General features: G+C 48.8%; 1 protein-coding gene across 3 annotated transcripts; it reads right to left on the bottom strand.

The window, feature by feature from the left end:
• On the bottom strand, positions 1-26,758 carry CHAF1B (chromatin assembly factor 1 subunit B). 3 transcript variants are annotated; one of them, XM_055569920.1, is made up of 15 exons: positions 26,647-26,758; positions 25,796-26,010; positions 24,768-24,900; positions 23,953-24,070; positions 22,835-22,938; positions 18,509-18,605; positions 16,616-16,700; positions 15,222-15,315; positions 8,704-8,773; positions 8,477-8,601; positions 4,934-5,081; positions 4,046-4,191; positions 3,760-3,944; positions 3,079-3,173; positions 1-2,201 (listed from the first exon to the last, which is right to left on the bottom strand). In XM_055569920.1, the coding sequence occupies exons 2-15, from the start codon at positions 25,919-25,921 to the stop codon at positions 2,138-2,140; spliced, it is 1,590 nt and encodes a 529-aa protein (XP_055425895.1). In that variant the 5' UTR covers positions 25,922-26,010; positions 26,647-26,758; the 3' UTR covers positions 1-2,137. The 3 variants fall into 3 exon arrangements, with proteins under 3 accessions (XP_055425895.1, XP_055425893.1, XP_055425894.1); XM_055569918.1 differs by having other exon boundaries at positions 3,760-4,191; XM_055569919.1 differs by having other exon boundaries at positions 3,760-4,191; positions 8,510-8,601.

The following is a 26,758-nucleotide window of genomic DNA, read 5'->3' as shown; positions in this document are numbered from 1 at the left end:
TCCAGCTGCAGGATATTTTTATTTTTTGGCTGAGCTGCCTATCACATGTGATCTTAGTTCCCTGAATAGAGGTCGAACCTGTGCCCTGCCCCTGCATTGGAAGCACACCGGAGTCTTAGCCATCGGACCGCCAAGAAGTCCTGAGCTGCAGGAAATTTAAGGTCATTTTTCCTCTGAAGAGCTGATGGCATCTCCCACACATTGTTATCCTTTCGGTTTGGACAGACGCACTGCTGTCCCTCAGTGATGGACCAGAGAAACAAGAGAAAGCTTTCTGTGCAGATGCATTTAACCGGCAGAGACTGCCTCCAGGGGAAGCTTCCCTCTCTTGACTTCTCAATCCTGGCTGCGCCTCAGATCGCCAGAGGAGCCTTCAAGAATCCTGAGGTTCAGCTAGCACCCCAGACCAAGAAGGCCAGACTTAGGCCGCAGGACCCGGCCATCGACGTCTGACAGCTCTTTGGGGGACCTCAAGGTGGAACCCTGGTCAAAACAGCTGCTCTTCGACCTCTAAAAACGTCTTCGTATTGGACGAAACCCACACCTGTGTTACTATAACTCTGCGTCGATTCACCTGCAAGCTCTCCACGTTGTAAATCACCCCCTTTGCCTCTTTCCCGTGGAGAGGGAGGCGGGCTCTTTTTCCTGATAACTGGGTTGTGGACGGAGGTTCCCAGGTGACTCAGCGGTGAAGAATCTGCCTGACGATGCAGGAGAGGCGGGTTCGGGAAGATCCCCTGGAGCAGGACACGCAACCCGCTCCAGTATTCTTGCCTGGAGCATCCCATGGCCTGAGGAGGCTGTCGGGGGCTACAGTCCATGGGGTTGCAGAGAGTCGGGCACAACTGAGTGCACACACGTGCACAGGCTGTGGATGAGGCAACAAAGAACTAAATTCTTTCCAACTCTCTTGCTTGCTGCTGGCCTGAGCTGAGGAGGGTCGTTCTCCCACCCTCAGGGGCTCCCTGCCAGAGGCGGGATGTACGGGTCCTGAACTCGCCCTCTGGTCTGGCTCAGACAGGGCAGGGGGCGCTGGTGCAGCCTCACCCGGGGGCTTCATTATGCCGGGGTGCCGGCATCAGGCGTCGTGGAAGCAGCTGTTAGCTCCGCTCAGCATGAGGCAGCCGCACTGGCGCCTGGGGCCGTGCCCGTCGCCACCTCTCAGTTACGTAGCCAGCATCTCTTGTGCTAAGAGGAGCCTCCAAATGTGTGATGCCCGCTGCAGGGACGGCACATCACACATCTCAGCCCGCAAGGCCCACTTACCCCCAGGAGGAAAAGGACCACACCAGCAGCCCAGGTGCTGAGTGAGCAGAAGCACAGGCCACCGAGGATAGGTACTTCTTTTGCTTTGAAAAATCAAGAAGGTAACCTATGTGTTAACCAAACTGCATATAAAGTAAAATCGCAACCCTTCCTCTTCCCAAAAATAACAGAAAAAAAAAGATTTTAAAAAGGAAATATGCTGAAACAGTAGCAAGGGTTTCCTTCTGGTGGTGAGATGGATGATTTCCACCTCCAACCCTGTTTTTTCCCCCTAATTCACTCTAGTTTACTATCTTTCTAAAAAGAGCATTATTACCTTTAAAATCTGAAAGCAAACATAACAAACTTCCAAAAGTTAATCAACTATTTAGAAGCTAAGTTGATCAAATAATCCAACACACTAAAACCCAGTGGAATAAACCTCAAAGTACTGTCTCCGCTAATTCCGGCTGTAGGAGAGGCCACCGTCAAGTGTCTGCGTTTTCATACAAATATTCCAAGGCAGGAGTCGCTCGTTTTCACATCAGCTAACACTGAAAGTGAAAGGCGGTCCGTCGTATCCAAGTCTTTGCGACCCTAAGGATGATACAGGGCTCCCATCTCAGAAACTCAAGAAAAAGAGAATATAATCTAGTAAGATGTTCACATCTCCGAGGGAAAAACGTATCCTAAATACAAGAGGCAACATATCTCTGGAGAAGACCAGTCCATGTGTATCTTCCGTTACAGAAATCCATTTCCGACGGACGGCGCTGCTCTCAGCTGCCTTCAGGCCCGTCTCTCCCTGGCACCCGGGGGCCCCAGAGCTAGCCGCCTTCAGGCACAGGACAGGTCTCATTGAGGGTCCATGACTCGAGGTCCTTCTCCATGCTCACTGAGTCGGGGCCGCTTCAGCTCCGGGGGGCTGACCTGAGGGTCTGCAGGCGTCTCTGAGGCTTAAACACACACAAGGTTGGCAGGTGAGTGAAGATGTCTCTAAGTTAAGAGCTGAAGTTTACGAGATAAATTTCGTGTCCAGACAAAGGAACTGGACTGCCTGGCCTGGTCCTTCGTGGATCTGAGGGGGAGATCTGACCCAGCGATTTGCAGCCAGGGGTGGCTGTGCCCCTTGAGGGACAGTGGGCAGAGTCTGGTGACACTGCAGAATGTCACGAGGAGGGGGAGGATGAGAGTGCCCAGGGGTGCTGCTACGCCACCTGCATCCACAGGACAGCCCCACAGCGAGGACTGACGCCCATAGCGCCAACAGGGCTGAACTGAGAACCAGCTCTATGCCATCTCCCCGCCTCAGGTTTAAACGACAAGCCTGGTAAGATGCATCCTTTTTTAAAGCCAGGTTTTATTTATTTTTATTTATATGGCTGTGTGGGGTCTCAGTGGAGACACACAGGATCTAGTTCCCCAACCAGGGATTGAACCCAGACCCCGTGCACTGGGAGAGTGGAGTCTTAGCCACTGGACCACCAGGGAAATCCCAAGATGCATCCTTGCTTTCTCAGAAGTGACTTAAAGTCACGCAGTGTTCATTTCCAAAAGAGACAATATTCTCATTAATTATATTAGACCAGTAACAGTGTCACTTGAAAGTGAAAGTGTTAAGTCACTCAGTCATGTCTGACTCTTTGTGACCCCATGGACTGCAGCCCACCAGGCTCCTCTGTCCACGGGATTTTCCAGGCAACAATACTGGAGTGGGTGGCCATTCCCTTCTCCAGGGGATCTTCCCTACCCAGGGATCAAACCTGGGTCTCCCACATTGCAGGCAGATTCTTTACCAGCTGAGCCACCAGGGAAGCCCACAGCATCACTCACCTGATTGAATTTCCTCTGTGGAAGGGCGGGAAGTTATAGGGGTTGATATGGAGTTCAGTGGAGAATCTGTCTTTAAGGGTATTAAGTTTATTCTCCTGGATTAAAAAGAGAAGTAAAAGGTCGTGAGCGTCACAGAGGTTGACCGTATATGGTTCCAAGGTTCCGAGGAAACAAGGAAACCAAGGCCTCCTTACTTAGTAACTAAGGATCATGTACTCAGTTAAATCGTCACATAAATAATAGTCAACCAGTCATCTAAAAGCTTCAAAATCCATGCTTTGTTAATTTCCAATGACACACTAACCACCCTGCTAGGTGCTTCATATAAAGCCTATCGGACGTGGCTTCCAGCATGAAAGCTCTAAGACACGGATGGTTCTTTTAAAAAAACCCACAGTCTCAATTCTCAACAGTTACTTTTTTAAAATTCTAACTGCAAGAAGCTCACAGGAAATTAAGGGGGGGACTTTAATATCAAAAAGACTTCAAACACCGTCCCACTCCCCTCCACCACCAGAAGCGAGGTGGATGGAGGTCTGAGCAAGGACAGGGCCCCTCAGACGTCAGGAAACGTTTCTCTGGCCGCCGTGTGGGAGCTTACACAGTACAAGGCGGGGGGCTTTCAGCTCGTGCTGTTTTTCCAACCGCAAGGACGCGTTCTTCCTGCATCTAAGTGCTTACCGGGGTGTGGGCTTGCTCCAGGCCTGCAGGGTGTTCAGGGTGACCCTCCGGGACGGCTGGGCCTTGGCGTTCTGACCGCTGGGCTGCAGGGGCTTCTCCTTGGGAGGCCCTGCTGGGGAGCCTCTGGCACCAAGAGCGGCCGCGGGGGTGTCCTTGGCTGCCGGGGGGGCCTGAGACTGTTTTGCCTGTGGGGGGGTGGCGGAGGGGCTGCTGGGGTCCTGCACTCTGCCGGTGGGGGTCCCCTCCCCCGGCCTGGGTCCTGGCGAAGACCCAGAGGGGGTCTGACCCTTGGTTTTCTTCGCTGTATCAGGAGTTCGCATGCTCAGAACCGGCTTCTCTTTCAGGGGGATTCCAAGCTCATCTTTCTCGAACGTCACGAAGGAGCAATAACCGTCCGTGGAAGAGATGGCCAGGAAGGCCCCATCGCTGGACCTTCATTCCCAAAAAGAAGCAGAAGTGAGGAAGTTTACCGAACGCTGTTGGCCACTCTGGGCACGCTCATCACCAGGCAGAAAATGGAAGTGCGAGCACCGTCCCCAGCTTTGTTTAAAGACAAGAGTCCTTGTGGGGAGGGGGCCCGGCTGAGAAAGGGCTCGTGTGACCCCTTCCCCGCCCCCCGCTCCACCCGCCTCGAGCTTCTCAGGGCCCCAGCATCTCTGCCTCATCATGAACTTCACCGGGGAATCTAGGTGAGACGGCTTCCTCTCGCCTACCAAGATCAAAAGAGGACTAAAAGATCAAGAGTTACAAAGAGCAAGAACCAGGTGGTGGGGTGCCCAGGCCCAGGCTGGGCCCCAGCGGGCGAGAGACGGAGGAAGGCGCCCGGGGTGCTGAGAACCCCAAGCAGGAAGGCCAGGGCGGCGACCCCCCAGGACGGGCCCGCTTCCGGGGCCCCCTCTGTGTCTGGGATTCCTTCCTCCCGGGGGCCTCTGGGCGACCAGGGAGCCCAGGCGTCTTCCCCTCGGTTTATGAGAATGAGAAGAATCCACAGGGTGATCCGTGTGGCATCAGCACCACCGAGATGACCACCAGAAGCAGTACTGTAGCAAGTGAGACACAACTTTCCTTGTTAATACTTTTTTTCAAAAAAAAAAAAAAGCTGGTAAATAAGAGCCAACCAAGCCAACTGCAGGGCTCCCCCAGGGGAGGGTACGTGTCCTCACTGTCCACTCACCAGGAAATATCACTCAGGGTGTGGTAATGGATGTTGGACACGTAGCCGAACGGGAACAGCTGCTGGGTGTCGTACAGAAGCACCGAGTCCTCGGAAGCCACGGCGAACACCAGGCGGTACGGCAGGCTTACCAGCTCCATGCCCGGTTCTGATGACGGGCGAACACAGGGGCAGAGAAGGTCAAACAAGCCAAGCTCTCAGAGCAAACACACTCCACCCCACCCCTACAAAGCCCCGCCCCTGGGGACATAAGTGACATAATTTCATAAAAGACTAGTTTGCTGTATGCCTTACAGAATTCACTTTTGTCTTACTTTATATATGAATATCAGAATCCAGGGCTTCCGAGATGGCTCAGATAGTAAAGAATCTGCCTGCAGTGTGGGAGACCAGGATTTGATCTCTGGTTGGGAAGATCCCCTGGAGAAGGAAGTGGCAACCTACTCCAGTATTCTTGCCTGGAGAATCCCAGGGACAGGGGAGCCTGGTGGGCTGCCATCTATGGGGTCACAGAGTCGGACACGACTGAAGCGACTTAGCAGCAGCAGACTACGATAACAACATCTGGAGAGGACAGTGGCACCCCACTCCAGCACTCTTGCCTGGAGAATCCCATGGACAGTGGAGCCCGGTGGGCTACAGTCCATGGGGTCACAAAGAGTTGGGTGTGACTGAGCGACTAACACACACCTAAGAATCAAGGAGAACCACGCATGAACCAATGAGGACACCACGTTCTGATCTGAGACTCACGGGTACCTGAGATCCGAAAAGAAGGGAAGGAAGGTGTGTGGATGAGGCAAGTCACCCCAGGGTCAGTGCCTGACGAGGAAAAATCAGGGTCACATAGAAACACCTTATCAAGGGATGTTTTCATGCTGTCTGCACTGTGCTAAGTTGCTCAGTCATGGCCGACTTTTTGCGACCCCATGGACTGTAGCCCACCAGACTGCTCTGTCCGTGGGGATTCTCCAGGCAAGAATACTGGAGTGGGTTCCCATTTCCTATTCCAGGCTATCTTCCCAACCCAGGGATTGAACTCAGGTCTCCTGCATTGCAGGCGGATTCTTTACCAGCTGAGCCACCAGGGAAGCCCAGGAGTACAGGAGTGGGTGGCCTATCCCTTCTCCAGAGGATCTTTCCCACCCAGGAATCAAACCAAGATATCCTGCGTTGCAAGCGGATTCTTTTACCCGCTGAACTAGCAGGAAAGCCATTCACGTAAAGGTTTAGAAAGCTGAAAACAGCTTCTGCATCTAGCCTTGGAGGAACAGGGACCAACTGACACTTCCCCTGAAAGAATTAAAATACCTGGCAGAACACTGAAACCAGGGGCCAAGGGACTCTGTCCACGAGCCCATGAAGGACAGCGATCTCACAGAGATGGGAAGCAAGAGACCCAAGCCCCGCCACCGCCCCCGCTTTCTGCCTGGAGGTTCCAGGCCCCGCAAAGGTGGAGAAGACCCAGGCGGCGCCCAGCAGACGCCCCAAGCTGGGAGCCAAGAGGCCTGGTGGAGCATGCGGTGGCGAGGCAGAGAGAGAGCTGCGGGGGCCTCCCAAGTCTTCAGCCGACGCTGGCAGTAAACGCATGTGAGAAAACTATGGGAAAGAAAGAGTCATCCCTAAGGAGGCCAGCAATCAGACAGACAAACAATCCACAGGATGGGAGGAAGTATCTGCAACTGATGCTACGGACAAGGGCTTGATTTCCCAAATACACAAACAGCTCATGCAACTCAACAACAACAACAAAACAACCCTATCAGAAACGGCCAGGAGACCTGAATAGGCATTTCTGCAAAGAAGACATCCAGATGGCCCAGATGAAAAGCTGCTCAACATCACTAATTAATAGAGAAATGCAAATCTAAACTACCACCTCACACTGGTCAGAGTGGCAATTGTTAAAAAGTCTACAGACAACAAATGCTGAAGCCAGGGAGCACAGCCAAAATTTAGAAAGAAAAAAAAAAAAAAGAATGAAAATACATCTGTATCCACTAAGGTAAAATCCCCACAATGTCTAATAAAAAATTACCAGGCACGCCAAGAAGCAGAAAAACATCCATAATGAGGAGAAAAAAGTCAATCGAAACCAACCCTTTGTACACAAAGCCATTAAAAGAGTTGTTTTTAAAAACTGTAGTCCACGTGTTCTAGAAGCAAAAAGAAAGCAGATATGCGTAAGGAAGAACCAACTTGAACTCTGGAGATGAAAACCACACTGTCACAGGAATACACTGGATGGCACCAAGGGCAGGTGACAGAGAAGAAAAGGTGCGTGAACTCAAAACACGGCTGTAGAAACTATCCAAAATAAAACGCTGGCAGGCGGGGGGCGGAGGTGGGGGAGTCCAGTAACAGAGCATCAGTGAGCCGTGGGTGCTTCAAGCAGCCGGATACACGTGTGGCTGGAGTCCCTGAAGAAGAGGGGAGAGAGGATGACAGCAGAAAGTCTCTGAAGAAGTAACTGGCGAAGTTCCCCACATCCGGGACTTTCCTGGAGGTCTAGTGCCTAAGATTCTGTGTTCCCAACACCGGGGGCCTGGGGTTCAATCCCTGGTCAGGGAACTAGTTCCCTCATGCCGCAACTAAAGATCCCGTGCCCACAGCTAAGACTGGGTGAAGTTGCTCAGTCGTGTCTGACTCTTTGCGACCCCATGGATGGTAGCCTACCAGGCTCCTCCGTCCATGGGATTCTCCAGGCAAGAACACTGGAGTGGGTTGCCATTTCCTTCCCCAGGGGATCTTCCCGACCCAGGGATCAAACCCAGGTCTCCTGCACTGCAGGCAGATGCTTTACCATCTGAGTCACCAGGGAAGCCGCTGATCGGGTACAACCAAATAAATAAATATATTCTTTTTAGAAGCTCCTCTAATTTGATGGAAACTATAAACTTGTAGATCTAAGCCAGTCAATGAACCCCAAGCACAGGAAACACAAAGAAAACTGCGGCAGGCACACTGGGATAGGACTACTTACAGCCACCAACAAACAGAAAAATCTTAAAAGCAGCCAGTGGAGGGAAAACAGTTACACAGAAATCCAGTTCATGTATCAGTTTTACTGCACAGGGAACTGATGATGAATGACAGTCAGCCAAGCAGCAGAGAGACAAAGCTCCTACTTTCATTCCTTTACAGTTGCTTGTAGCAAAAGAAAAAGAGTGTATTCTAGACAATGCATAGGCTGACATGTATTTTGATAACGTCAATCTTTGCTCCTGCTGCTGCTGCTAAGTCCCTTCAGTCGTGTCTGACTCTGTGACCCCATAGATGGCAGCCCACCAGGCTCCCCTGTTCCTGGGATTCTCCAGGCAAGAACACTGGAGTGGGTTGCCATTTCCTTCTCCAATGCATGAAAGTGAAAAGTCAAAGTGAAGTCGCTCAGTCGTGTCTGACTCTTAGCGACCTCACGGACTGCAGCCTACGAGGCTCCTCCGTCCATGGGATTTTCCAGGCAAGAGTGCTGGAGTGGGGTGCCATTGCCTTCTCCATCTTTGCTCCTAAGATTGGTCAAATGGAACTAAACCCCATACTCACCTCTTCCCTCCCCGCCCTGGTCACTTAACACACCTGCTTCTGCCGCAGGCCTGAGCTCAAAGTAGACGGGGCAGCAGCGGACAGCGAGCGTCGCCTTCGCAGGACACGGAAGGTGGGCGATGGGCCTGGAAGATGAATTGCGGTTTTGCAAAAAGGCACTGTCACTTAACAAAAGCAAAAAAAAAAAAGAATGGGTAAACGTTTCATATATTTCTTTAATTGCCTACCTTTTAAGATTTTTCCTGGAGAAAACGTAAGTCGTGTTCGTTACATTTTCACCGGATTCCACGCACCCAGCTGAAGAAACAGGAGAGGAAGGTGAGGCCTGTGTTATTATCAGACTGTTCACCAGCAGAGACGCAAGAGCATCAGTTCTGGTTTATATAAGATTCCCCAGAAAGATTATTTCCTGTACAATGTTTGATGTCTGAGGATAAATGCAAACATCTCGTCCCTGTCTGGGCTCAGCCCTTACTGCAGTTCTAGCCACCTGTCACCCCACTAAGTGTCACCTCCCAAGGGGCTCAGCCGCCTGGGAGCCCCTACCAGGCCTGGGCAGGAAGAACAGAAAGCAGGGACCCTGGCCTCAGCGGACCTCTGCCTGGGAATCCAGCCAATCCCTGTGGTGAAGCGCTGAGATCAGACCCTCAGCTTGCTGTCCCTCTTAATTCTGACACCAGCTGCCACGCAAAGCCTGAGACTTGGGTTTCTTCAATCTGCCTGATGGCACCCTGAGGCTGCCAGGAGACCAGCCCTCTGCTGACATCTCCAGCCCCTGCAGAAGCTGCCTTTGCCCTGGGGAGCAGTCCACATCTGAGAACTCACCTCAGGCTATACTCAAAACCAGGTCAGACCTTGTTGGAGAATGCCAGTCACACACAGCTACTCTTGGGAACATCTCCCTGTTTTATACTAACATTTCCACACACCTATACAACCACACAGTCTTCCACATGACCATTCCATACCCCCAGGGGAGGGCAGCAGACAGACCCAGTGTCTCCCTACCCTCTCCTGCTCACCCATCCTTCCATCCCTAAATAATCGATCTTAACAAATCATTGGTCACTGCTAATTTCCTCCATGCTCACATAATCATCACAACCAGTTATAACTCAACTGCAGGTATATTATACAGTGGCTTTTTAAAATCTATTTTACAAAATGGGATGTTATTCACACTTGTGCTCATTACCTGCATGGCACCAATGGATCCTTTCTTTAGTAGCTGCCTGCTGTGCACTGGTATGAAAATACCGTAATTCATCCTCTCTAAGTGAGTACTGCTTTTTGGTTTTTTTTTAACAACTACAAACCATGTTTGCAATAAACACACTTGGACATATACCCTATGAACTGTTTTCATTTCTTAACGAAGTGAATCTCAGACGACTCAGCAAAGCAGATGCACTGAACGATTATCAGACTGCTTTCCAGAAAGGCTCTGATAATCTATACTCCCTCCAGCAATAGCCACACCCACACCCTTCAGCCGTAGGTATTTTCACTGTTTTTCAGTGTGACATGAATAGAGCCATACCTAACTTATATCAAGGTAACTGGCACTGCCTTGACTGTTGCTGGGTTTCTGAACATTCTCCTGTGTGTGCTGATATCACATGAAGATCTGCTTTTCTACAAACTGCCTTTTGTATCCGGCTCTCATTTCTCTCTTCCAGATTTTTTTCCCTTTGTTTTTTTGTTCTTCTTGCCAATTGGAAGAGCGCTCACATACGATATCATTTAGCACTTCCTTTCCTGTTCCATGAACATTATTTTCCAGCTCCATCATATGACTACTGATATTGTCTACTGCATCTCTTGCCTATAGGCAACATCTACATTCCACAGCCAAGTAGGTCTGTCATTTAAGAGCTTCTGGGTCTCCAGTCTTTTGCTTGGTCTTTCCCAGTCCTAGAAAGGCCTTCTAGATTTTCTTCTAAGAGTTTTACATTTTCACTTTTTATATTTAAGTACGGAGTTCACATGAGATTTATTTTTATACATAAACTAGGAATCCAATTTCATTTTCTTCCATACATCTAGACATTCCAGCATTCTTCACTCACTAACCCATTCTTCCCACTGAAATACCCTCAGGTTACCTACTAAATTTCCTTTTGTCCCAAGATCTATTTCTGGATTCTGCTCTGGTCCACTAATCTATATGCTTATTCCTATACCAATACAGGTACAGAGGAGCCTGGTGAACTAGTCCCTAGGGTGGCAGAGTCGGACGTGACTGAAATGACTGAGCACCCATACCAATACCATACTGATTTGATAACAGTTATTGTTGTTCAGTCACTCAGTTCTGTCCAACTCTTTGTGACCCCATGGACAGCAGCACACCAGAATTCCCTGTTGTTCTTCAATATCTCCCTGAGTTTGCTCAAACTCATGTCCATTGAGTTGGTGATGCCACCCAACCATCTCATTCTCTATCGTCCCCTTCTCCTCCTGCCTTCAATCTTTCCCAAGATCAGGGTCTCTTCCAATGAGTCGGCTCTTTGCATCAGGTGGCCAAAGTATTGGAACTTCAGCTTCAGCATCAGTCCTTCCAATGAATATCCAGGATTGATTTCCTTTAGGATTGACTGGTTTGATCTCCTTGCAGTCCAAGGGACTCTCAAGAGTCTTCTCCAACACCACAGTTCAAAAGCATCAATTCTTAAGCACTCAGCTTTCTTTATGGTCCAACTCTCACATCCATGTGACTAGTGGAAAAAACCATAGCTTTGACTAGACAGACCTTTGCCAGCAAAATAATCTCTCTGCTTTTTAACGTGCTGTCTAGGTTGGTCATAGCTTTTCTTCCAAGGAGTAAGTGTCTTTTAATTTCCTGGCTGCAGTGATCATTCACAGTGATTTTGGAGCCCAGAAAAATAAAGTCTGTCACTGTTTCCATTATTTCCCCAACTATTTGCCATGAAGTGATGGAATCGGATGCCATGATCTTCGTTTTTTAAATGTTGAGTTTTAAGCCAGCTTTCTCATTCTTCTCTTTCACCTTTATCAAGAGGCTCTTTAGTTTCTCTTCGCTTTCTGCCATAAGGGTGGTGTGATCTGTGTATCTGAGGTTATTGATATTTCTCCTCGCAATCTTGATTCCAGCTTGAACTTCATCCAGCCCAGCATTTCACATGATGTACTCTGCATATAAGTTAAATAAGCAAGGTGACAATATACAGCCTTGACGTACTCCTTTCCCAATTTGGAAACCAGTCCATTGTTCTCTGTCTGGTTCTAACTGTTGCTTCTTGACCTGCATAACAGGTTTGGTAGGAGGCAGGTAAGGTGGTCTGGTATTCCCATCTCTTTAAGAATATTCCAGTTTGTTGTGATCCATACAGTCAAAGGCTTTGGCGTAGTCAGTGAAGCAGATGTTTTTCTGGAATCCTTTTGCCTTTTCTATGATCCAATGGATGTTGGCAATTTGATCTCTGGTTCCTCTGCCTTTTCTAAATCCAACTTGAACATCTGGAATTTCTTGTTTCATGTATTGTTGAAGCCTAGCTTGGATAATTTTGAGCGTTACTTTACTAGCATGTGAGATGAGTGCAACTGTATGGCAGTTTGAATATTCTTTGGTATTGTCTTCCTTTGGGATTGGAATGAAAACTGACCTTTTCCAGTCCTGTGGCCACTGCTGAGTTTTCCAAATTTGCTGGCATATTGAGTGCAGCACTTTCACAGCATCATCTTTTAGGATTTGAAAGAGCTCAACTGGAATTCCATCACCTCCACTAGCTTTGTTAGTAGGGATGCTTCCTAAGGCCCACTTGACTTCACATTCCAGGATGTCTGGCTCTAGGTGAGTGATCACATCACTGTGGTTATCTGGGTCATGAAGATCTTTTTTGTATGGTTCTTCTGTGTATTCTTGCCACTTCTTTTTAATATCTTCTGCTTCTGTTACGTCCATACCATTTCTGTCTATTGTACCCTTGTTTGTGTGAAATGCTGCCTTGGTATCTCTAATTTTCTTGAAAAGATCTCTAGTTTTCCCCATTCTATTGTTTTCTCTAATTCTTTGCATTGTTCGCGGAGGAAGGCTTTCTTATCTCTCCTTGCTATTCTTTAGAACTCTTCAGATGCGTATATCTTTCAGCATTCAAATGGATATATCTTTCCTTTTCTCCTTTGCCTTTCGCTTCTCTTCTTTTCTCAACTACTTGTAAGTCCTCCTCAGACAACCATTTTGCCTTTTTGCATTTCTTTTTCTTGGGGATGGTTTTGATCACCACCTCTTGTACAATGTTACGAACCTCCATCCATAGTTCTTCAGGCACTCTATCATATCTAATCCCTTGAATCTATTTCTTACTTCCACTGTATAATCGTAAGGGCTGGGATTTAGGTCATACCTGAATGGCCCAGTGATTTTCCCTACTTTTTTCATTTTAAGTCTGACTTTGGCAATAAGGAGTTCATGATCTGAGCGACAGTCAGCTTCTGGTCTTGTTTTTGCTGACTGTATAGAGCTTCTCCATCTTCGGCTGCAAAGAATATAATCAATCTGATTTTAGTATTAACCATCTGGTGATGCACATGGTTATAGTCTTTTCTTGTGTTGCTGGCAAGAGAGTGTTTGCTATGACCAGTGCATTCTCTTGGCAAAAGTCCGTTAGCCTTTGTCCTGCTTCATTTGGTATCCCAAGATCAAACTTGCCTGTCCCCAGGTGTCTCTTGACTTCCTACTTTTGCATTCCAGTCCCCTATGATGAAAAGCACATCTTTTTTTGCACTATAAAATCTCTGACATTCAGACAAGGAGATGCTGCTCAAGTGTTATTCTTCTTTCATATGTGCTACATTCTCAGTTGCTCAGTCATGTTTGACTCTTTGTGACCCCATACACTGTAACCTGCCAGGCTCCTTTGTGCATGGAATTTTCCAGGCAAGAATACTGGAGTGGGTTACCATTTCCTTCTCCAGGGGATCTTCCGGACTCCCTGGATGAGAGGACTCCCAGGATTGAACCTGCATCTCCTGCATTGCAGGTAGATTCTTTACCACTGAGCCACATGGGAAGCTGTTGCATTATTCTTTGCATTTACTCAACTAAACAAATCTGAGATGTCATCCAATTAAAAGAACAGAAAACCAAAAGAAACAACCAAAAAAACCTTAAATGGGATCCTAAATGGAAAACAATGAGTATGTTAATTTTTAGAACACAAAATATCTATTTGTTCAGAACTTGTTTTATAACCATCAATAAGACTTTCTAGTCTTCTTCATCAAGGCTCTGTGCCTTATTAAATTTTTTCCTATGTAGTCCCATGTCTTCTGGACTTTGCATTATTATGAATGGAACAACTGTCCTTTTCACATTTCTAAGTACTTATTCTAGTGTAGCAGATACAGAATTTATGTATTTTTACAATATTTAGCCACTTCATCAAATTCTTTTTTTGATTCCGATAGTATTTTTTTTAATCTCTTGGATTTTCTAGAAACATAATCCTATCACAACGTTTTCTCTCTTCTTTTCCAATCTCTGTCATTGCATTTCCTGCATTTATTAACACCACTGAGAATCGTTAACAGTGACAGTAGAAACCCATCTGGTATCCGATTTGAACTGAAAATGTGTTTAGAGCTGCCATTTAGAAAAAGGATTTGATACTGAGTTTAGTAAGTAACTTTTAATATACTTAAGCAACTATTTACTCTTGGTCCTGGGACCACCCCCAAGCCAATGTCATTCCGACATGTTCTCTGCTGTCCTTTTACACTCTGATCCGCACGTCTGTGTGATTCACAAACTCCTGGGGGCCCCCACCCAGCCTGGCTGGGACACATAGTGGCAAACCTGACCCGCGCCTTCCCGTTTGGCTGAGCCCGGGTTCACGTCACTGAATCACACACAGGATGGTACCTGAGCAGTGGAGCGCAGGGGTCGGTCTCTGAGACCACGCTGGCCATAGCACTGTCCTGGCTGATTCTGCTAGGCTCACCCTCTTGCCCTCCTGCAGACAACAAGCCTGATACGTCCTCGCTGATTCTGCTGACCTGTCAGACTTGATCACTACACTCCCACAAGTTATTCCGACCTGACTTGTCTGTGTCTAGACCCTGTCACAACAGGATGCTTCATTACTCAGAATAAACACGATAAGGGCACTTTCTCATTAGTTTTAGAACTATGACCTCGGTATACATGTCTAGGGAAAAGGAATTTGTTAAAAAAATTTTTTAATTGAATTTATCTAAGAGAATACATTTATCACTCTAGTCTAGTGGCTCCCAAACTTGTCTGTGTGTTAATACCACTGGGGATCTTTTTGAAATTCCAAAACCCAGACCACACCCTCCAAACCAGTTAAAATACAATCTCTAGGGGGGTGGGACCCAAGTACCAGGACTTTCGGAAGCTCCCTGGAGGTTTTGGAAGGGCTTCCCAGGTGGCGCTAGTGGTAAAGAACCCATCTGCCAATGGAGAAGACCTAAGAGACGTGGGTTCAATCCCTGGGTCGGGAAGATCCCTTGGAGGGCATGGCAACCCACTCCAGTATTCTTTCCTGGAGAATCCTGTGGACAGAGGGGTCTGGCGGGCTACATGGGGTTGCAAAGAGTCAGACACAACTGAAGCGACATAACAGAGTTCAGTGTGTGGACAAGCTGGGATCACTGCTTTCCTCAGAATTCCCTGAGCTGCAAAAAGCAGCCCAGAATGAGGAGCACAGACCCCAGCACTGCTGCCCTCCTGCCCTCAAACCCAAAGCTTCGTGAAACACACCTGGTGTGAGGAGCAAAGATCCATCAGGAGTGAAACTCAGTCTTCGGAAGAACGACTTCATGCTGTCGTCGTGGAACATCCGGTAACTTCTCGCCTGCAGCACATGAAGTTTACATGTTATCCCGAATCTTCGCATTCACAATAAAGGCTTACCAATTTCTATCTCTTCACTACATATTGTCATCTATTACTTGACATAATAATAGGTATGAAATTGAAACACATTACAACTCAAATAATCACACAGGACTGCAAAGGCCATCAGTCTTGAACTCATCTCCCACTGTTGATAAGGAAAGCCGTGTGTGTGTGTGTGTATCTACGTGTTTGAAAGTGAAAGTGTAAAGTTGTTCAGTTGTGTCTGACTCTGCAACCTGCCGGGCTCTTCTGTCCCTGGGATTCCCCAGGCAAGAATACTGAAGTGGGTCTACGTGTTTGTGTGGTTCAACAATTATTAAATGCATATACCTCTGTAAGAACACACCACACTGTGAGCAGTGCTTTGCCTGGGCAATGAGACTGGGAAAAGGCAGGAAGGTAACTAGGAGCCCTTTTGTTTGTTATCTGTGTGTATATATTTAGAATCTCCCACTGAATGAACCCTTTTTAAAAAGAAAACAGTAACCCCATCTTCTTCTCAGACAACACTGCTTGAACACCTATGTGGAACAGTTTTTGCTGCCATGCACCTAACACTTTACAAACACTAAGCTTTTAATCCTCCAGACCCAGCCCAGCCCGCAGCTCACTCTGCCTTAACCTGCTGCCCAGGACTACTTTGCAGTCATCCCTCCTTTGCTCCAGTAACTAACTCGCTCCCTTTCAGCTCCTTGTCTGCCTTAGTACTCCGTCATCTGACATCTCAAGGACCAGGGTGCTACCTTTATTTGCCACTTCTCCCCAAAGATCAGAACCCTTCCCATTCCTGGGTACCAGCCCAGTGGCCTGCATCGCCCCTCTACCTGCCTGGAAGGTGCTGGACCCACCTGCCTTCCTGTTGCCTAGGGCTGGGATGCTCCTGGTCAGTGGTTCCTGGCCCTCACTGCACCTCAGACCCCGGGGCCCTGGCTGCCTCCAGCCACGTGAAACACATCTCTGGGGGTGAGGCCCAGGCACCTGTACTTTTACATGCTGCCCAGGTGACTCCATAGCTCATGCAGGACTGGAAACCACTGAGCTTCACCACCTACTCTTCCCCTGGCCTCCAGAGGTCCCCACTCCCACTCAGGTCAGCCCAGCACCCCCACACTGAGACTCGGCAGTCTGAGAGGAAGTCACACTGCAGTTCAGGTGTGGGGGCCTGGCCGCCAGGGGCTTAGCCGCAGGATACAGAGGCGCTCACGGCTTCCTGGGTCCCAACTTAAGCACAGGTGGGATGAATGTCAATCCTGTACCTCTCCTTCGGCCCCCACTCCAGACAGCATCTTTGAGACGTTAAAAGCCACACGTTTCTTCTGCGTGCTGTACACCCTCAGGATCCTAAACAAAGAAGACAAGTCTGACCTATCTCTTCTAGTAAGTGAATTACGTTTCACATAGAAACAATCTAGTACCAGAACTAAAGACTGCTTCAACAGCTTGCGGCCTGCAAAACCACTGACCAAAGACTTTCACACTTAACTGAATGACTCGGGCAAATATTAACAATTGAAAGGCTACCGCTAATGAAGGGGGGAAATACGCTGTAATTTCACTTTTTTATGGAATGTTTCAACTTGTCAAGGGAGATGAACTTCGGGTCTTGGACGTGTGGCCCAATGGCCATCTGCACGACTGTTGTGAAGTTGATTTTGTGTGGAAGGGTCTTGGCCTCAGGGATTTGCAAGAGTAAGGAAAACGCTAGCAGGTAAACTGGTTGTTGGTAATATATTATTCCCCAAGCCGATCAGACTGTTTCACTCCTGAGTGTTGAATAAAACACATACACCAGGTGATTACCCTGGCAGTCCAGTGGTTATAACTCGGCCCTTCCAGTGCAGAGGGCATGGGTTCAATCCCCAGTTGGGGAACTAAGATCCCACATGTCACTGGGGCAAAGCCAAAGAATTCCCCCACATATACCAGAAAATAAATGACATCTGAAATGTTACAGGACATTCTTCAAAAGATAAACACTAATTCTTCCTTAGTGTTTTCATTCCAGGGTTATCTGAAATCCAGTTTGTTATACTTAAAAGTAGCTGTATGTGCTTAGTCACTCAGTTGTGTCTGATTCTGAGACCCCATGGACTGTAGCCCACCAGGCTCCTCTGTCCATGGAATTCTCCAGGCAAGAACATTGGAGTGGGTTGCCATTTCCTACCCCAGGGGATCTTCCCGACGCAGAGATTGAGCCTGGGTTTCCTGTACTGCAGGCAGATTCTTAACCATTGGAGTCACAGGGGAGGCACTTCTCAATTATGGCAGTAATAAACCTAACAAAAGACTTTAGTATAATTTGGCTCTATAAGCTCTATATTAAAAATGTCATTATGCACTTTTTTTCTGGTGATAATTTTCAATCTAAAACAAATCTGCAAATGGCTAGAGCAGGACCATTATAAATCTGAGAAGCAAAGCTGAAGAGACATGAAAAAGGACTATTATGACTGGTGAGGAATATGATAGGTACCTCTGTTGTTTTTTTTTATTAATTTGGCTACACCAGGTCTTGTTGCAGCATGTAGGATCTAGTTCCCTGATCAGGAATTGAACCCAGGTCCCCTGCAGTGGGAGCACAGAGTCTTAACTACTGGGCCACCAGGGAAATCCTCCTGGCTTTTTAAAAAATTCTTTGTTCCAAGAACACAATTAAATTACTGTATTTAATTACACCAGTAAATACAGCAACAGGACCTCCTTGAAACAAGGAGGAAAACAAGACAAAATATCTTCTTTTCAAATTAATTTAAACGGAGTTGTTAAAATCACTGTAGCAGTAAACACTAATCAAAAAAATAAAATAAATATCCAACCTTACCACTAGGTATCTCTTCTTTCCTAAGTCATATTTATAAAAGACTTTTTCTTTAAAAAAGTTCAGATTTAACTCAGAGCCATTTCTGCACTCACTCACCCATTCAATAAAGACTTAAGTACTAACTTTGTGTAAGGCTTTTGTCCTAATCAGCTTCCAATTTCGTACTCTGTTTTAAGAATAATGGTAAAATAAAACGCTTTCTATGAAATCAGGAACAAAAGAATCAAAGCTAGATTGTGGTTTATATTGGTTAAGCTGTAATAAAAATACCTCTGAAGAAAATTTCAAGCTAACAGAGATGAGGACAACTCGTCAAATACTAACTTACCTGTCGCAGCTCAGGGTAGCAACATATTGACCCAAAGGATCCCAGGTTACTCCTTGTACGTAACTTTTATGTTCATTAAAAATTGAGATCTTCTGGCCTATGGATAAAGCATACAACACATTACTAAAACCCGCTAATGCACAAATGGTATAAACTACAATTTAAGTATTATTCCTTTGCTGTTCCATCATTCAGCACCAGGTGATTGAGCCTCTGTACCAAATCCCACGTCAGGTTCTGGGGTCAAAGATAACTTCACATGGTCCCCGCTCCCAGGGAGCTCAGAGCTCCCAGTGGCAGCTATGCACACACAATACCCTTGGAGAGCAAGCTGGAGAGAAAGAATACGAGTGGCAGGGTCAGTGGGAGGGGGGAACAGACCACTACAGGGCACACACAGACACCATGGGGAGGACGAGGGGCAGCCAAGAAAGCAGGGGGCGAGGGTGAAGGCGTGAGCTCAGAGTTCAGGTCTCCAGGTAAGGCAGGACATAGGGGGCCAGTGGGGAGAGAAGGCAGCATTCTAAGCAAACCCACGGGGTGAAAGCCAGCTTGGCGTTCGGGGAAATGACAGGCAGCTGAGACCGCTGGTGTGTGTAACACCCTCATGTGCGGGAGAAAGGTTCTGGGGGCTCACAGTGCGGCTCGGCGCAACGCTGAGCTGGGAAGTGGCCTGCATGTCAAGGATGAAGCTGAGGGCTGAAGACAGCACACACAGGAAGTGTCACTAGTCGGGAGGGGACAGGAGACCGGGTGAGAGCCAAGGGCCTGCCCCAGGGCAAGGCGGGCCGGGATGGGAAAGGGCTTTGGGGGAGAAACGTGGAGGATAAAACCAGTCGCACACAAAGACAACATGGAAGAACCGAGGAGGGAGTGAGGAAGCCTTGGCCGGTCTTTGAGAAACAAAACCCTCTTTTAGGGGGAGCACTCTACACCTGGCCACTCATTCTGGTGATTTCCTTGCCTCTCACTTACTCAATCTTCTGCCAGGGGCACCCGCTCCCCACACCCACCACTGCCCCCTAAAACCGCAGGCCTCGAGGTCGCCAGGGACCTTCGTGTGCACACCACAGATGTCAGAGTAACTGTCCGTCCCCCTCCCCTTCATGAGGCTCTTCTCTGGGAGTCTGCTGAGATTAAGGTGGCTGGGGGTGAAGAAGTAGTTTCAGGAGATCTTCGGAGGTTTGTGGGGGAGGCTATTGGGGGAACAGGGGTGGGACTGGACCTCACAAGCAAAAGGGGCAGGGACCTTGGGACCACCCACCCGCCCCCGAAGGCTGCTGGAGACGCATTTGCAGGGGCTCGGGGTGCAGCGTGTGGGTCTGTGACCAGCTGTGCTCAGCCCGGGACCAGGACCACAGCCGATCCTGGGCTGGGGTTTGTCTTGGTAGGGCAGGTGGACGAAGACGGTCCGTGTTCGTACATGATCCCCTTGGGAAACAAGTTGGACAGGGAGAATACAAGAGGCCGGAGGGGCCAACAGACCAGGAAGCAGAGGGCTCAGTGGACCGCGAGGCTCCTGGAAGGAGACGAGCAAGAAGTGGAGGTGCTGAGGGACCAGCCGCAGATGTGCTGATGTAGGGGGCAGGCCGCCTGGCCTGAGGTGTCCCTATCAGAGCTGTCAGAGGACAGGCCTTCAGAGACAGATGCCCAGCTCTGGGACAGCAGACAGCAGACAAGACAAGTGCGGACCAAGTGGGCATTCTTCTTCAAGGGCCATCTTGAAGATGATTTCAGCTCTGGAGTCAAAATCACTGCAGATGGTGACTGCAACCATGAAATTAAAAGACACTTGCTCCTTGGAAGAAAAATTATGACAAACCTAGACAGCATATTAAAAAGCAGAGACATTACTTTGCCAACAAAGGTCCATCTAGTCAAAGCTATGGTTTTTCCAGTGGTCATGTATGGATGTGAGAGTTGGACTGTAAATAAAGCTAAGCCCCGAAGAATTGATGCTTTTGAGTTGTGGTGTTGGAGAAGACTCTTGAGAGTCCCTTGGACTACAAGGAGATCCAACCAGTCCATCCTAAAGGAGATCAGTCCTGAATATTCATTGGAAGGACTGATGCTGAAGCTGAAACCCCAAAACTTTGGCACCTGATGCAAAGAACTGACTCATTTGAAAAGACCCTGATGCTGGGAAAGGTTGAAGGCGGGAGGAGAAGGGGATGACAGAGGATGAGATAGTTGGATGGCCTCACTGGCTCAATGGACATGAGTCTGAGTAAACTGGGAGTCGGTGATGGACAGGGAGGCCCAGCCTGCTGCAGTCTGTAGGGTCACAAAGAGTAGGACAGGACTGAGCGACTGAACTGAACTGAAGGTGATGGGCAGTAGATGGAATCACAGCACGTGCAAATCCACAAATATAAAAACTTACTGACTTTGAATAACCTTGCCCATGTTACACATTTAAAACAAAGGCTTACAATAACGTCTCTTTCCACACTCCTTAAAAACTGTTCCTCCCCCTGCCCCCTTCTCTGTTGTCCCAGGATCAGCATGCCACGTGCTAATAAGTAAAATCAGGTTGCTCTATTGCTCAGAGCCCTTCGGCAGCTCACGATCACACCTAGGATAACCTGAGACCTGACCCGGGTGGCCAGGCCCACACCACCCTCCAGCCTCAGGTCCTCCTTCCCCCTCCTCTCCTGCACACCCTCAATTTCCTGTTGCCTGGACACAACAAGCCGTTCCAGCCACAGGGCCTCCGCACCTGCTGTTTCCACAGGCGGGAACACCGTTCCCCGAAACAATGCACACAGCTCACTGCCCAACTTCATTCCAGTTTCTTTTCAAACTCCACGTGTTCAGAGAAGCCTTCTTGATCACCCAACCACTCTCTGACCCCCTCAGGGTGCTATCACTTCCTAACGTTGGATGGACGTTTGCGTACTTATTCACAATCTGCTAGAACGCGACCATCATATTTGGGTATTTTCCAGCACCTGCAAGAGTGCCCAGAGTGCTGGCAGTGTTCAAGGTCATTACAGCTGGTTTCAGAGGTGCTGGATGGAGTGTCCGCAGACACCAAAATATCAAGGTTTGGGTAAAAGAAAATGAGGATGCTGGTCACGCTGGCCCTCCCCTTGGCAGAAATGTCACGGACTGATTAGAAAGAGTGTGTGTGACACAGAGGAGGCAAGAGAAGCTGCTTCAGTGGACAGCATGGAACTATTAACACAAGAGGCTTTTACAGCATGTACGGAAACCGGGTGGATGCAGGGCTGAGACTGTAGGGGATGCCAACAGCCACAGCCTGACCCCTGACCTGGGTATCTGGGCTGGTGGAGAATGACCAGATAAAGGAGAGGAGAGGAAGAGGTTTGGGAGAAAACACCAAGCTTGACTGCAGGACTGCGGCAGGGAAAAGTGGTTAGGCACTGGCCACCACGGCTACTTTCAAACTGTAGTTAACTTCTCACATGTTTACCTGCCACCTCCTCCCACACCCCTCCAAAACAGGTTCTTTCAAAGCAGCGAGGTGTCCTTTGCTTTATTTGATGTCCTGAAATGTAAACCTGACCACGAAGTGAAGTGAAAGTCGCTCAGTTGTATCCAACTCTTTGAGACCCCAAAGACTATACGGTCTGTGGAATTCTCCAGGCCTGAATACTGGGGTGGGTAGCCTTTCCCTTCTCCAGGGGGTCTTCCCAATCCAGGGACTGAACCCAGGTCTCCCACATTGCAGGTGAATTCTTTACCAGCTGAGCTACAAGGGAAACCTGATCACACCTACCGTTATATTGAGCAGGCAATGCCCCACTGATGATGATGACTTGATAACCTTCCAAGATCCTCAGGTCCGTGAAGGCCGGGATCAGCCCTGTCCCTCCCCACCTGCTCCCCCGTCATGTCTGCACCCCCAGGCGTGCGGTGTCTACCTTGCTTTGGCATCAGCAACTCATGACTCATAACACCACTGCTAAACCTCATACATTCCGACTGCATCCCTGGCATACGGGGATAATTCCTAAGCTGTCCAGCTAAACTTCTGTTTCAGTTTGCTAAAGAAACTCTTCTGAAGCGTTTCATGGTTCAGCTTTTCAGCCACTTGGAATATTGCTCCCCTAATAATGGGCTTTCCTAGTGGCTCAGACGGCAAAGACCCTGCCTGCAATGCAGAAGACCTGGTTCCAACCCTAGGTTGGGAAGATCCCCTGGAGGAGGAAATGGCAACCCACTTTAGTACTCTTGCCTGGGAAATTCCATGGGCAGAGGAGTCTGGCAGGCTGTAGTACACGGGGTCGCAGAGAATCGGACATGACTGAACGACTAACACTTGCACTTTTCCCCCGACAATAGCAAAAACACATCAGCTACCTTTACTAACGTCCCACATGATGGCCGTGTTGTCCACAGAGGCAGAAGCCATTAAATTCCCGTCAGTTGCCCAGCAAATATCATACACGTCTTCTAAGTGGCCCCTAGAATCCAAAGAGGAAAAAGAAAAGAAAAAGCAATTCTTGTCTTGAGGAGAGGAAAAAAAACAAATGTCAAAAATTTAAAGGCAAACTCAGGGCCCACGCATTGGGATTGCAGAATTCGCACTAGAGCTACATTAGCTATATAGCTATATCAGCTGTAGCTATAAACTACTACCTTCAAGGATACTTGTATCTTTAAAATTGATTCAAGTTTACTAAAGAAAATTTTATAAGAGAAACTAGGAAAACCTATTTTAATGGCTTTTAATGGAAAATCCATTTTAATCCATATTTTTATCTTTTTAAGCCAGGGGTCCCCAACCCCTGGACTGGTACCAGCCCGTGGCCTGTTAGGAACTGAGCTGACCGGCAGGAGGCTAGGAGGAGGCCGGAGGAGGCAGGAGGAGCTGAGTGAAGCTTCGTGCGTATTTCCAGCCACTCCCCGGCGATCGTATTACTGCCTGAGCTCCGCCTCCTCTCAGGTCAGAGGTGGCTCTGGATTCTCACAGGGCCGCGAGCCCTGACGGTGCTTGAAAGGGACCCAGGTGGCAGGCTCCTTGTGAGAATTTAATGCCTGATGATCTGAGGTGGAGCTCAGGCCATGATGTGAGCTCTGGGGAGTTGCTCAGGGAGGAGGACTGCGGGAGACCATGAAGAATCAACTGCCTGCAGACTCATATGCAAACTCTATCACTGAGCAGCAAGTGACAACTGTATAATTATTTCATTATATATTATAATGTAATAATAATAACAGAAATAAAGTGCACAAAAAATATAATGTACTTGAATCAGCCCGAAATCACCCCTCACCCCCAGTCTGTGGAAAAACTGTCTTCCACAAAACCTGTCCCTGGTGCCAAAAATATTGGGGGGCTGCTGTTTTAAACTATGCCTACATTACTGTCTTGCACAAGTAAAAGTTTTAAGTGAGATATGAAAGTCTAAATGCCTATCAGCTGAATGCATTCAGGTCCTAAAGCTAACCCCTCCGCAGGTCCCTCCCAAGGTTACCTCAGGGTTTTTACGACAGTCCAGTTCTCCTTGTTCAGCTGAGCCTCATCCTCGTCCTGAAAAGCAACCTGTTCCGGCTCCTTGTTATCATTCACCTTCCAGAGCAGAATGACAGCATCTGCAGAGTGAGTCGATTAAACGCAAGTCACGCTTTCCTGTGTGGCCTCTTCACTTCTGGATTTTTAGGACATTAAACAATATCTACAGACACTATGGCCATGAGGATTTACCTCTAAGAATTCGGGCAGGAACAGCAAGTTTCCCTTCTGAACAAAACTTTCTACTAATTTACTGTGTTCTTACATTGTTTTTTTCAGTATCAGATATTTTAAGCTCTATAATGGAAATTTTGGGGGTTTTTTGGGGGGTGCATACTGGGTGGCTTATGGGATCTTAGTTTCCTAACCAGCAATGGAACCAGGGCCCCCAGCAGTGGAAGCACAGGGTCCTAACCACTGGACCGCCAGGGAATTCCCTCTATAATGGGAATTTTCAAATGTATACAAAAGTACAGAAACTGTTCGCTGCAGCACTGTTTACAATAGCGAGGACATGGAAGCAACCTAAATGTCCATCAATAGAAGAATGGATAAAGAAGACGTGGTACATAAATCCAATGGGATATTATTTAGCTATAAAAAAAGAATGAAATACTCCCCATAACATATCCCCGTAACTCCCCTAAATTATCTAAATGACAGATTCAGAGGGTCAAGCAACCTCTGAAATGAGAAAGTATATCTAGCTCAAATCTCAGTATTGACTATGAGACATGTGTATATCTGGTTTCTAAAGATTCAAAGTAAAATACTCACCATCCCCTCCCGATGCTAAAATTTCCCCATTTGGAGAAAAACGTACGACATTGACCGCTTTGGTATGGCGAGCAAGATTGGATAAAAATTCAACGATGGCCTTTCCATCTGGTCCTTTTTCTACCTTCCAGACCTGTTGATACAAAAACACTCATTCAGAGAAACATGTAGTGAGCAGGCTTCATACTGCACCTACTAAAACAACCCTGTACTGATTTTCAGAAAGAAAATTCAGTTTCTGTTTTGAAACGTAAGAGGAAGTAACTCCTATCTGAAACATAAACCTCCAGCGCCACTGCCTCCCGCTTCTTCCTTGTGCAAACTCTTCCCCTAGAGGAAACTGGCTCAGGGTTCTGAAATAATAACATCACCACATCCAGCGACATCAGTCTATGTAACAGGACCCTAGGAAGAAAGTTGCTCTCTATTGCCTCATTGTTGACTCAAGGTCCTGACAATTTATCCATCTGGGCTGGATACACATATACATACACTTTGTCGCTCAGTTGTGTCCGACTCTTTGAGACCCCCATGGACTGTAGTCCACCAGGCTCCTCTGTCCATGGGATTCTCCAGGCCAGAATACTGGAGTGGATTTGCCATTTCCTCTTCCAGGAGATCTTCCCCACCCAGGGATCCAACTGGCACCTCCTGCCTTTAGCAAGCAGATTCTTTACCGCTAGTGCCACCTGGGAAGCCCCTGGGCTAGGTAACTTAGTACAATAATTTGTGATGATTGCCTGCAGTGTGCATGCTCAGTCCTGTCCGACTCTTTGCAACCCCTGACTCCTGTGTCCATGGGATTTCCCAGGGGAAAAAAATACTGCAGTGGGCTGCCATTCCCTCCTCCAGGGGGATCTTCCAAACTCAGGGATCGAACCTGCGTCTCCTGCATTGGCAGATTCTTTACCGCCGAGCCGGCCACCTGGGAAGCCCTGCCTTTAACAGTCATTATAAAAACAGAAGAGTGGAGAATGCCACTTCAACGTTGCTTCCTGAGCCCTTCCCATTCCCCATGCCCCACTTACCCTGACAGCCGTGTCCACCCCAGCGGAGGCCAGCCGGTGGATCCTCCCGGCGGCTCCATACTGGAAGTCCAGGCTGTACACCGGTTCCTTGTTGTGCCAGGCGATCTCGCAAGTGATGACTTTCATCCTCCGGGGTCTTCAAGGAGCGAAACACAGTTCCTCAGGGGGTGGTGGGGAGTGCCCCCGTTGGTTCTCCAAAGACGGAGGAGAGAGAGCTGCAAATGGTTGGTGATGAGATGAATCTTCGAGCCGGGGACTAGGCACTGAACGCTCAAGCCTGAGCCAGGAGCCCTGCCTATCATTAAAGACGCTGCTCTGGGAGAGGATGTCAGTGCGGCCCTCTGACGCAACCCTCGCAGCGCCACCTTAAGTGGTTCGCGGAGTCCGCGGCTGTTTTCAGTTTATTCTCCGGGTACGTCCGGAAAGCAACGAGGGACGGACACCCAGGGAGGGGAAAGCAAGGCCCGGGCCGGGCCAGGCCTAGCTGAGAGGGGGGCGAGCCCAGGGATCAGGGGGTGGGCGCCCCGGGGAGACAGCTACCGGGGATGAGGGAGGGCCGGGGCCGCGGGGGAAGGACTGTTCGGCGAGCCGACCGAGGCCGGGTACGAGGGGGCAGCCGGGGAAGCCGGAACCGGACCTGACTGAGACCTGGCTGAGAGGAGGCCGCCGGGGGCACTGGGGCCGGGCCGGGGGCCCGCTGAGCACACGCGCGCTTCTCCGAAGCTCTCCCGGGTCCTCGCGGCTGGCCCTCAGCGAGGGCCGCTCGCCACCCTCACCCGGCCCCTCACCCCTCACCTAGGCCCTGCCGGGAAAGCGCGGGGACGCGAGAGTCCGCGCGGGAGAACCAGTACCTGCAGGGAAGCGCTCAGACCGCTGGGCCACCAGCTCCCGCCGCCTCGCGCGCACCGCTTCCCGCGCGCCGCAGGCCCTGCCTCCTTGTGGGCGGGGCCCTCGGGACTCCCC

This window comes from Bubalus kerabau, chromosome 2 (assembly GCF_029407905.1).
Source record: "Bubalus kerabau isolate K-KA32 ecotype Philippines breed swamp buffalo chromosome 2, PCC_UOA_SB_1v2, whole genome shotgun sequence".
In the NCBI taxonomy this organism is placed as follows: Eukaryota; Metazoa; Chordata; class Mammalia; order Artiodactyla; family Bovidae; genus Bubalus; species Bubalus kerabau.
This window is presented reverse-complemented; position numbering and strand designations above follow the sequence as displayed.

Bases quoted from the DNA above. Each gene is read 5' to 3' on its own strand.
- CHAF1B (XM_055569918.1), bottom strand. From the start codon at position 25,921: ATGAAAGTCATCACTTGCGAGATCGCCTGGCACAACAAGGAACCGGTG. The intron at 24,901-25,795 runs GTAAGTGGGGCA...TTGTATCAACAG, and splicing joins GGGTGGACACGGCTGTCAGG to GTCTGGAAGGTAGAAAAAGG. The intron at 15,316-16,615 runs GTACAGGATTGA...CATGTGCTGCAG, and splicing joins GAGTGGGGGCCGAAGGAGAG to GCGAGAAGTTACCGGATGTT.